This window comes from Corvus hawaiiensis, chromosome 7 (genome assembly GCF_020740725.1).
Source record: "Corvus hawaiiensis isolate bCorHaw1 chromosome 7, bCorHaw1.pri.cur, whole genome shotgun sequence".
Classification (NCBI taxonomy): Eukaryota; Metazoa; Chordata; class Aves; order Passeriformes; family Corvidae; genus Corvus; species Corvus hawaiiensis.
This window is the reverse complement of record NC_063219.1, coordinates 35729653-35742051: the sequence shown is the minus strand read 5'-3', so window position 1 is coordinate 35742051 and position 12399 is coordinate 35729653. Positions and strand designations below refer to the sequence as shown.

Genomic DNA, 12399 nt, shown 5'->3' with positions numbered 1-12399 from the left:
CACACGACCTGGAGGGGGTATGTGCATTAATGACGTGAGCAGACACCCAAAGATTGTGAGAAAAAGCATGCTTATTGATTTATTAATGACAGATAATTACGAGGAAATCAGTGAATTACACAGTATCATTAGCAGCAACAGAGTGGGCAAATCACAGCTGCAAAATTCATAGATCTTAGGGGTTTTCAAACACCATTGTATAATTAGTCCCAAAAGGTGCTGAGCACACAGACACAGAGAGCAGTTGTGTGCACCTCCTGCTCCAGCCCAGTATTCAGTACCTGAATAACTATTTAGAACTCAACAGTCATAAACTTTGGAATTTGCCTTTTTTTTCTTTACACTTACAATTTCTTGCTGGTGTATTTAATTTATTTTCTATAGCATTACGTACACACACACACTATAAACTATACACACCCCTTAAAATACAGACAAATCAATAGTGTTATTTTGTCCGACTTTCAGAAAGAGACAGAAGGAGGGAACAGCAAAAGGAGCAGGAGATTTACAAAGTCCTAATCTGATTTAGTATGGACCTGCCTTCAGGCACTGGCTGTATTTAATTTCTGCAGGGAAACTGAACTCTGCAGCGATGTTTGTGCTGCACTGCTTCAATGCAATTTTCTGTTAACTGGTAATCAAATATACACCTCAGTGTGGGACTGGTATGGCAAAACTGTTACACTGCCATTTTAGGAAAGGGTTGCATTCTTTTATGGGAAAGGGAACTGCTTGTAAAGAGTAGGAGTCAAATTCCAAAACACACTTTCCAAGGTGCTGACAGGATTTAAAATTGAACCACATCATTCCCCAGGATTTGAAACTTGTGGTTTCTGATTTGACTGCCAACTAGAGAGCCTGATCACAGCTCTGTTGACTGTAGACCTAAACCTTTTTTCATCTGCCATCTGGGAGCCAAAACAATCCAGGTACTCTTCAGCCACCAGTCTACTTACCTGACATGGAATTTGGGTTTAAATATGTTCCTGAAAGCTGAATTAATGGAATACATTTAAAAATCTAGGCTTTGTTTTAGTGTAGCTGTTTTTACTTTTTCTATTTGTATAATTGAAGGTATATTTTCTTACTGGTTTTTTTGTAGAGTACTATTCAGAAATAAAAATGGGACAGGTGACTGAAGCAAACAATTATTTTATTTTTTTTAAAGTTCGCAATCATTCTATTCCTTGAAAATTTCTTTGATGCAATTTTTGAGTCCATTGTATAAGCCTGTCTTTTTAATGAAATCCTAATAACTAATTACTTAAAACTGAACAGAAAAAACTATCTTTGTGATGACTTTTCTAAGTTTTTCTACTGCTTTGTCGGTTTACAACTCTCAGTTAAACCACTGTGTTCTAAGAAGCAAATGCCTGTTTGTGGTTTATTTACTTCATTATATATATATTTTTGTTGTTGTTGTTAGAAATCTACTTTCACTTTGAAAATGCATCCATTCTATACGTATTGATTTTGTGGCCATCTTTGAAAATGTGTGTTTAGTGTGGTTAAAATGGTTTGTGTTCTGCATGTTTTAAAGGGAAGGCATGCAGCCTTAAGCACACCACAAAAATATTTGCTGGGTATTGTTAAGCTATTTCCTAATAACAGGAATAAATGGAATAGCACCAAAAAGAAAAGGAATTTATGATTGAGAGCTGCATAAATGTTTCACATCTGTGTGAATTGTATCATGACTATAGGGTGCTACATAAGAGAATTTCGATTTCTCTCTTTGCTGGTAGACACTATTGTATAAGCACAACAATTTGCATCTCTTTATGGAGTGAAAAATACTTTGCATTGCCTCAAATATGCAGAATTTTCTGTGGAAATTATGGGAGAAAACATGAGGTGATTGGTTGTTGTTTTTGTAGGGTATCGTCGCTGTCGTCCTGGAGAGTTCACCTGTGCTGATGGACGGTGCCTGTTGAATTCCCAGTGGCAGTGTGATGGGGATTTTGACTGCCCAGACCACTCTGATGAAGCACCTCTCAACACCAAGTGCAAAAGTTCAGGTTTGTGTGTAATTTTTTGGAGAACACGTGTGACCTTTCTTTTTTGAGAGCGATGGTTTAGAGTTTTAAGTCAGCAAATGCAAAACCTCATGGCTTAAATTTCTAGTGCTTTCATGATACTGCTCATGTCTTGCAAGGAGAAAGTGTTCTGAGCATCCAAAACCTCAGTTCACAAAGTTCAAGCCACCAGTTCCTGTGGAATAAAATAGCAGACACGTCCTTAATGCCTAAGTCCTATTGATATTAAAATAAGATGATATTAATATAGTAATTTCCAAAGTTTCTAGCTTGCTCTTAAAAATGTTTACTGTGTCCAAGATATTCATCACACAAAAGGAGATCATACAAAAGATGCTCTCACTATAAATAATAAACACTGCTTTAATTTTATTAAATTATTGTCCAAATGCTGTTGGTTTTATTGGTATTTTCTGCTTACATTAATAAGTTTGATGAGGTCTGACTGCATTTTGAGAGGGAAATTAGTCCTGGTCTGCATATTGTGTTCTATTTTGTGGCTTTTTGAAAGACCAGTTCTTCTGTCTAGACCTTAGGATTTCATTACTCTGTAGCCAGCTTCTTTATGCCAATTTTGATGGAAAACGCTCATCTGCTGTGAGGTGAGGCAGCACACCTACATTAAATTTATTTAAATGTTTTAATTGCTATTTGAAGGATCTGAATGTAGCTGAAACGATGTATTCAAGTTTTGCCAAACAGGGACAACCATATGTGCAGGTCATTAGGCAAGGAATGCATTGTAATTCAGTCAGTTGTGTTCCTAAACACCTCAGCCTCCACAGGGGGCACAACCCCTGTTTTTTTAACTTTTGGAAACTGTAGAATTGTATTTTGTGCAGAGATGATGTAGAGGGTTCTCCATTATATAAAACCAAATATATAGAAGAGAGTTATGACTTGATGTCTTCACATGTTTTTCCAGGAGAGGAATAACCTTTAAAGACACTGAAAAGTGAAAAGCTTTTATAATGCTGCCAATAAAGAATATTCAATTGTTACATAATTGTTTCCTTTCATGTGCACACAGCAGCTGATACATGAGAAAACTAATTCCAAATACTAATGGATGACACCAAGCTTTGTTTTCTTCTTTGTTTTCCAGAGCAGTCATGTAACAGCTCTTTTTTTATGTGCAAAAATGGCAAGTGCATTCCTCAAAGTGCAGTTTGTGATAACAAAGAAGATTGCAGTGATGGGTCTGATGAGAAAAGCTGCCACATTAATGAATGCCTCAGTAAGAAAGTCAGTGGCTGTTCCCAAGATTGTCAGGACCTTCCTGTTGGCTACAAGGTGAATAATTGCAAAATATGGTGTAATATAATGCAAGTTTTTAGTTCTTAAGGGTTTAACTACTGCATGATTATAATAAAGGCCCACTGTGTGGTACCTCCTTGTAGTGAAGTAGCTTACATGCCATAATAAGAACATTCAAATTTTTATTTCCTGTAAGCAAACCATTCCAAATTGCATTTAAAAACTGATACAGTACATACTTTAAACCTATGGAAGAGATCGTGCAACACTTTAAATGCAACAAATCATACTGGTGTATGCAGAGCACTGAAAATCAAAAAGTAAAAAATTTACAGTACATAGGAATGAACAGCAGAAATAGCAGTTTTCTCCCAATTTTTACCAAGACTCTTACAGAAATATTTAAACAAATTAATATCACCTTAGCAGCAGAATAAAACTGTTCATGGTCAGCATGTGAGGATGTTTTTTGAATCACCTGAATCTGCTCTTTGGCCTTGACAAGTAGAGAGGAACAGACTGCAGTAGCCTGTAAATAGTAGCTAAAAATAGAAGAAAGACCTTTTTTTCAGGGTTTTAACTCTGAAGTAACCCTAACTGCACTCCCAAAGTTTCATCTTTTCAGCTGAACATTGGCCCACTGAGAACTAAATAAGTTTTGTGCAGCATGGCTTAGATCTGCAGGTATTCAACCCTCTGGAACTGTGAGGGTTGAGAAAGAGACTCAAGAGCTGTTGGGTTCAGCAAAAACCTTGTTGAAGTGGTGGAGAAAGCACATCCTGGATCTCTGCAGAGAGAAGTAGAGGATATAGGAGAGAGCATGGCACAAATTCTTCTGTAGATAAAGTTTATGCCCCTATTTCAAAACCCCTCTGCCCAGTTTTTTTTTTTTCATCTTTCACATTGCATGTGATAAACTTCATCAGAGCCAAGTAAAAGAGAAACAGAGAATATTCTGAGTTAGAAGGGATCCACAAGAATTGTCCACCTCCAGCTCCTAATTAGCCTCAAGAGTTCTCATTCACATTGCTGTGTTGCACAGATTGCTAGGTGATGTCAATGGTTCCAGGGAAAATAATTAAAACCTTTCTATCTTTACCAAAAAACACATGTATAATTGAAAATTAAGAACTCCAAAGCGTCCATCCATCATTATTTTCAAGGAAAAATCTTTTCTGTATTTTTGAAAAGGTATGCTTTACTTTTTCTTCAGCTAAAGTAGAAAGAATAATTACTCATTGTACAGGGTTTTCTTTGGGTTTTTTTGGAGGAAATGGTGCTTAGGATTACATGAGCAGTACTTGAAAAGAAAAGTAGATATGCCTTCTGTAAAACATACAAGCAGCAAAGTAATTAAGATGTTACTTGAAAAAATGAGATACATAAAAAGTTTATGATGCTAACATATTCAGAAGAAGGTACACACAGATGATAAACAGAATTAAAAATTAATGTATTTGGTTTTCTTTCCCAGTGCAAATGCTGGCCTGGATTCCTCCTGAAGGATGATGGCAAAACGTGTGTAGATATTGATGAATGTTCATCTGGATTTCCCTGTAGCCAGCAATGCATCAATACCTACGGAACCTACAAATGCTTGTGTGCAGAAGGGTATGAAACACAGCCTGATAACCCAAATGGCTGCAAATCCCTTTCAGGTATTACTGTTTAATGTTTTTATAATCCACAGCTGTATCCAAATAATTTATGAAAAAAACCTTAGCCCCAAGGTCTGTGCTACCTTTCTATGCAAGATAAAAGCAGAGTTACTTTGAATCTGCTATTTCTTCAATATAAAATAGGAATGTGATTGTGTGTGAACGTAATAATAAGTTATATTTTTAGTATGTATTGTCCTCAGCTCATTTGTAGTAAATAGATACAGTGGGTTTTGAAAGTTTGAATTAGTAAGTTTATTAGAAAAATTATTTGGAAAGTTAGAATACATCACTTAGTTTTGCTTCTGAGTCACATGATAATAGGATGGTTATGATGAGCTTTCATCATCTTTAGAACATTAGAATGTACATCAAGCTTCCTCATCTGAAAAGGAGGAACAGGAAAAAATAAGAGACAATGCAAACTCTGTTATTCCTATGGCATATTAAATCCTCCTGTTTTATATGTGTTACACAAGATATGTGAGAGCATTGGCTATTTCCTCACGCCTCTGATGTTGTTTTCATGTGCTTCAGTGGGTGGGATTGGCTCAATCAGTGAAAGGAACAGAAACCCTGTTGCTGTGTTCTGCTGAGTTTCCTCCACAGCCCAGGCAAGCTTTCTGTTTTCTTTCCAAATGACAAGAAGGCTGGAACCTCTGTCTGCCTCATATTCTAGCCTCGGGTGCTTCCCTAAATAATCCGATGAGACGCAGGTGAGGGCAGGAATCCAGCAGCTGGTTTTGCTTCATTCCTGCCCTCCACTTCCCAAGCCACCTGCACTTTTAGAAGCCATGGCTCACTCAGAGGAGGAGGGGAGCTGGAGCACATCAGAGCTGTTTGTTGGAGGTGCAATAAATCAAACTTCAAAAGAGACCGTGGCAAAGCTGTGGTGCTGTGACAGGAGTGGTTCTGCTGCCAGGAGGGGCCAACATGGGGACGTTTGGCCTAATGCTGATTTTTCTGCATAATTTGCTTTAAAGGCTTTTACAAGAAAGCAGAGCATTGCAGCCATTCCCCACAGGCCTCAAGTAATTTTTGAGCTGGAGAATGTCTTAAGAGCTGAACAAAAAACGCAAACGTGTTCAGTACAGGAGCAGAGTAGGCTGGACAACACATTACATTCTAGAGTGTGTGAGCAGTAGATACAAAGCCTTTAATACATTTTTAATTATCACTGGTAGTTTCTTTTTTTTGTTTTAGTTGAGTCACTCCTAACAGAGCTAAAATAAAGATAGCTTTAAAAAAAAAAACCTACTATTATGTATGTCACTCTCAGAGATGTGTCAGTGATGTCATGAATGAGTTTCTGAAAGTAAATATTTTTTTATAAACTAGAAGACCAGGCTTAAAAAAAATCAAATCTGGCTTCAGTTCTGAATTAGACAACCAAGGTTTTTATAAATGGCTGTTTCTTTATCACTCTCATGTTCAGAATATTGAAATCTCAAAAAGGAGTGGTCAAAACATGCGTGGTTTGCAGTCATAACAATTAATAGTGCTATTTGAAAGGAAATATTGAAAGTAAAACATATGGAATGAAATATATTTCCCCTTTAATCTCTGACATTAAATTAGGAGAAAATACAGTGTGGTTCCCATATTACAAAGACAAAAGAATTAAATTGCATTGAAAGATATACTAATTGATTGCTTTGTTCATTTTTATACTGCATCATTGATCTTTCTTGGAGCATTTGAATGTTTTAAATATTTCTTTCATCCATAACATTGATCAGAGCATGTAACATTTATTTTTCAAACCATCTGTATTTCAGCATTGTATTCCTGATTTTCCATAAATTAACGTAAAAGCTAGTCTAATATATTCTTTCTCCCGGGGTTTAGATGAGGAACCTTTCTTAATTCTGGCTGATCATCATGAAATAAGAAAAATTAGCACTGATGGATCCAACTACACTTTGTTGAAACAGGTATAACCATAGTACCATGCTCTAAGTTTAACTCAATACTCTTTATTTTTTTCTAAAGTTTGCTACTGACAGAAACATCATCCTACAATTGGCGTTGTGTGCACCACAGAACAACTGCAGTACCTTCAGAGTTCTTACAATACTTTAAATTGACTATTTTGTCTGGATTTGACGTGATTAAAGCTCAGGCAGTTGTTTCGTCAGTCATTCTGATGTACTAAAAAATTATGTTATTTGTGATCCTCTTCCATCACAATATGTTTTGTGCAATTTGTCTGTTTCAGTTAAAAAACAAACAAAAAACCCCACCTATTTGGCCATGTATTATTCGGGCTACTTACTGTCATAATCTAAACCTATTTTCAGACAGACAATCCCAATATTTATGGTATTACAAACGTGAACTTTTAGCTTTGTGTGAATCTAATTTCTAAAGTAATTACTCTAAATTATTATAACAGAGAAAAAAAAAGTGAAAAACTGCAAAAATAGAAAGTCACCCAGTAAATACAGAGCTGCCATTTTTAGCAGTCTGCTCTCCTATGCTTCACCTAAGTGTAGTTACTTACCTCAGATTAGATTTCCAAAATACGTTTTAATAAAAATATCGATTTCCTTGAATACTAAATGGATCAATTGTAGTAAGACTAGGAAATTATTTACTGCCCATCAATATCATTAAGCTTTTTGTAACTTCTTGTGTCGCTAGGCTGCGCACCTTAATGTCACAAGAGAGGTGCTCAGTAATTACAAAATTCACCATCTTGAATGAAACATTGACTTTATTTAAGCTTAGCAAGCATTTTGAAAGTCTGTCTGTTCTCCTGAAATCCTTCTGACTCCCTCTCATTTGCATCTCCCTGCCTCTCTCCTCTTTTGCTGGTGTACCTGTTCATAGAAGCCTGTGAAAAGAGGGGAGCAACAGGAAATTTTCTTCATGGTTGGTGCTGACAGATGGTCAGAGCTTCCTCAGTCCTGAATTCAGTGGGCTCCTCTTTGGTGTGTTAGAGACTGAGCAGCTCCAGCCATTGAACAAAATCTGTGTTTTCCATACTGCATTAATTCACTGGGCTGACAAATACCTCTGCTATTGACCCTACTGGTCTTTGCTCCTACAAAGGCAGCATTTGATTTGAAAGCCAAAGGGGGAGCTTTACCTGCAGAACAGGGGGGTTTTGTCCCTCATAAGGACATCCTTGTGTCCTTGCAGTGTTATGATGGATTTGGCTCTTTCCTGCACATCTACGAGATGATGGCAAACACCAGAGTGGCTCTGGCAGAGGAGCAAACCCACCCTTCTCTCTGTGTATTTGATCTGTGATTACCATTCTCTAACAGTTGTTCATATAAACTCAGAATAAAGGAGCTGAAAGTAGGAGCTCGTTCAGTCTTCTCTGAGTTATGTGCCAGCTTTTTCCTCTATTTTCTTTTTCTTTTTTTTTTTCCAAGTACACATAAACAGTACAACTGTTTGAATTGTGTCTCATGTATCTTCTTTGCTTTCCATTTCCTTCACTCCTAGTCATCAAAATCCTTAGGCTTTCAATAGGCAGAGTAGATAATCTTCCTTCTCATTATTTGTGGTTTTTATCTCCATGTTTTTAACTGGGGCACCAAGGGAACATGAATCACAACCAAGGATATATTGTGTGCTGTGTGTAACAGAAACAAACCCACAGGTTTAAGATGAGAGACTAAAGTAGCTGATGCCATTTGAAATCTTCCCTATTCCTTCTAAAAAGCAGGTTACGTGTGAAATGACAAAGAATTATGCTAGAAGGGCTTAAGTAAGATGTGTATACAATAAAGAGGAAATGATGTCTGGACAGAGAACTCTGTTACAGATGTACAGAAATATTTTACCTGCAGTCGATGTTCTGATAAAAATTGAAATTAAACTGACCCAAAATAAAACACTTGAAACCAAAGATGTGCAGGCAGTCAATTGTCTGTATTGATCTTGATCCTTAGGAAACTTTTGCAGTGTTGTGGAACATATAGAGATAAAGCCAATGTTTTTTTTTACAAATTGCTGACTTTGGTTTATAGAATGTAATAAAATTGTATTAAATAGTATTTTGTATTCATTGACCTGTTGTCTCCTTGGTTAAGAATTTGGGGTGGGGGGTTCTTTGTAGATGCAATTATACTAAGAATAGAAGAAGAGACAGGAAAAGTGTCTTGGAGCCCAGCTATGACTGACAGAGCTGCAGTTGGCTTTGTGAAAAATGTGTGCATGGATATGATATTTTTGAAAAATGAGAGTGGTCCTCCTACACTGAATTGTTTCAGGCTTCCTTTAATGATGATTTGTGCAGCCTAACTACTCTTTTCTTCTACATTTTGATCAAAAGGTAGATTTCCAGTAGTTACAGTAATTCCACAGTAGTAGATGGCGATAAGCCGTGTATCAGTTTCTGTACAATTAAATATTGTTGTCCTTAGTTGTTTACTTTAGAGCTGGCTGGTCCAGCACACCCCTTCACAGCAATGAATTACACTAACGAGGGAGGCTGCTGCTCTGCCTGAGAGCAGGATGTCATTGGGCTGATAAGGGAATTGATGAACTGACCTTGCCTTTTTAAAGAGGGTACAAACCGCATCCGTTCCTTTTACCACTGCTGCTCCATATTTCACTGATAACAACAACCTGGCATATTAAGAATAATTGTGATTTCACTACATATCAGAACGTTCAGCAGGTTATGGGGCAGATAAGGAAATAAGAGTCATCAGCTGAATGCAATCCCCTTCTTCCTTATCTGCAATTTGGGATGAAAAGCCACTTTTGTAGGATTGCTCCTCCCAACCTGTTGGAGTAGCTCAGATATAATCACCACTCATTCTTAAAATGTATTGGCTTTGTAATTGGAGCCATAGGAGACTCCCAGGTGCCTGCTGGATCTCCAGCTTTCACACTTTTTGTATCCACCACCTCTGTGTCTGTGTGTATTCACACACACATATATTTATATATAAGTTTATATATACCATACCTATAATATAGCATCTAAAAAGTCAAAACGTCCTCATTCAGGAATTAGCATTAATGTCTTTTTGCACACCACTATTTTGAATTCCTGATTAATTTATATTGCTAAGGAAATTCTTTCATTATTTAAATGTCATAAAGATTATACCATTTCTGGTTATCCCATCTAGTTTGCCAAAGAAATGCCAAAGGTAGCAACAGCAGTGAAACTGAGCAAAAGTTGGAAGTATTTACTGCTTAATTTCATTTAAATAAGAGTGTGGAAAAACACAGGAGCTTCATTTAGTTTCATACATCATCTGCATTTTTGAAGTGAGACAATTTATCACCATATTTATTTCTGTTACAGTCTTTATCTTAATCTGTTTAAAAGTAGTGTATGGAAAAGAGAGGGAAGTGCTTCAGAAATATACAAACAGTAAAATAAAGCATTAAGAATATTAACTGTGTTTTGCTTTCTGAATGCTATCCAGCAGTTTGTATTCAAACATTTGAATAAATGGACTTTTTTTTTCTGTTTTTAGGGGCTGAACAATGTGATTGCAATAGACTTTGACTACAGAGAAGAGTTCATTTACTGGATCGATTCCAGCAGACCAAATGGCAGTCGCATAAACAGAATGTCCTTAAATGGAAGTGACATCAAGGTAATCGGGGATTAATGACACTACTAGCATTAAATTTTTTGAGTGTTTTGGGAAATACTCCTTCTTACTTTTAACCCAAATTGTGAAGCTTTGGTGTATGAATACAAATACAGCATGAGCTAGCAAGTCGTAGTAAAATTTAATTGCATTTATACCTTATTTGAAGTAAAGATAGGGACTAGGAGAACTGTATTTAGGAGCTAAATTCCTCATGACTTATCTGACAGTTTAGTGAATTGGCAATTCCATGTGGTTTCCAGGATGCCAAAGAAAAAAAAAAAGAGCTATCATTAGGTGTAAGCTGTGTAAATACACTGGTGTATTACTACTTCTTATAAAATTTCTTGTGATCTTCAGTTTGTTTTTGTTTCACCTCCACTACATTGATAATTAAAATAACTCAGTGTCTTTGCTGTGAAGGGTAAAAGTGCACTCTCATTTCTGCACAGCCTGTCTGTTATGCCTCCATAGTGGATTAAGTTCACAAATCCACTATTAAGAACATTTGTTGACTTACGTGAACATTTTCCCAGAACTGGTGATAAGCAGTAAGGAATTCTTTGTTTATTCTATTATGTCTGACCTTCTGAAACATGGAGTTAAATGAGCAATAACATATCCTGTGAATTTTGTTCCCTCACACCGATAAATATGCAGAGAGAAAAGAATTGTGGTTTTCATTCACAGCTTCGTGCATGGACTGACACATCCTCAGAGCACGACAGCTTTGTTTTCTATGAGTTAGGGTTTGAAACTCACTGGCTTCAGTGCGCCTCGTTTGCATCCTTCACACCAAAATAACTGTTCTTAAAAAGAAAAAAAAAACAAGTGGACAAGCAATTATGGCACTCTGATTGCATCAGGGTGAAACTAAAACCCAGCATGCACTCAAAAGTTTTCCCTGTGAAGAGAAGAAAATAGAAGACAGGCAAGTGTGGGGTTTGAAATCCATTGAATCCTTGAATCATATTTATTGTCTTCAAACAGTTTCCAAAGCATCCTCCTCAGCTTCTGTCCCTTCTGGATGAATCAGTATTATATAAGGGCTGAGGATTACTCAGACTCTTTATTTCTAATCTTAACTATTTCAAAACGAACAAAGAATTTTTCCCAATCAAAAAAATTCTAATAATCATGTAGAAGAATATAAAAAAAATTGCTTTCTACTTATTCATTAATAATTTCTTTTTTTTTTAAGAAAAGGTTTCCAAAAGTTGAACAAATAGTAGGAGAAAATTAGGATGAGGACATGGAGGGTATTTTGGTTTTCCATCATTAATAATTTGCAATTTGCACAAGTGTCATGTTGATGAAAATTTTTCTCAAATAGGATGCCATATTCAAAACAAAAATTATGAAAATAAGTTCATTTAACTTTCATGCAAAAGCCTGTTTTTTCTCGGAAAAACTTGGCCCGTATTTGGCCTCTGAAAGCTAAAAACACGTGAAAAAAATTGGCAAGAATTATATATTGTAGCTGTCTAATAGTCTGTCAGTATCCTTTTATCCAGTGCCAAATTTTTATATCTCTTTTTATTAGGCTGCCATAGGACATATTAAATAGCTGACATTATTAAAAATTAAATTATTTCAAATGAAATTATTTTAACTATTTATTTAGTTATTTAAACGCTGATGTTATTATTTGTTATCTAGCAAACCTTTTTACGTATTTTAATGGGGAGGTTTTTGTCATAAGAGAGAGGTTTTTATGGTTTTTCCCCTGAAGTGTGGATCTCTCATTTTAATATCTTTGCACTTGTTGTGTTACTCTTTGCTATGAATAGATCTACTATCAGTGTAAGGGATGCTATTTGATGTATTGCCTCGGATTCCCCTTGTAGGAGATGGCATTTCTTCAGCACACCAGCT

General features: G+C 36.2%; 1 protein-coding gene across 1 annotated transcript in view; it reads left to right on the top strand.

Annotated features, from left to right (window-relative positions):
- The window catches only part of LRP1B (LDL receptor related protein 1B), a 640387-nt gene that overhangs the window by 530374 nt on the left and 97614 nt on the right, over positions 1–12399 (top strand). Inside the window, exons 53-57 of the mRNA XM_048309308.1 lie at positions 1881–2021; positions 3145–3332; positions 4771–4954; positions 6803–6888; positions 10405–10527. Of these exons, the coding sequence (XP_048165265.1) occupies positions 1881–2021; positions 3145–3332; positions 4771–4954; positions 6803–6888; positions 10405–10527 (722 nt within the window). The remainder of the gene's footprint in view (positions 1–1880; positions 2022–3144; positions 3333–4770; positions 4955–6802; positions 6889–10404; positions 10528–12399) is intronic.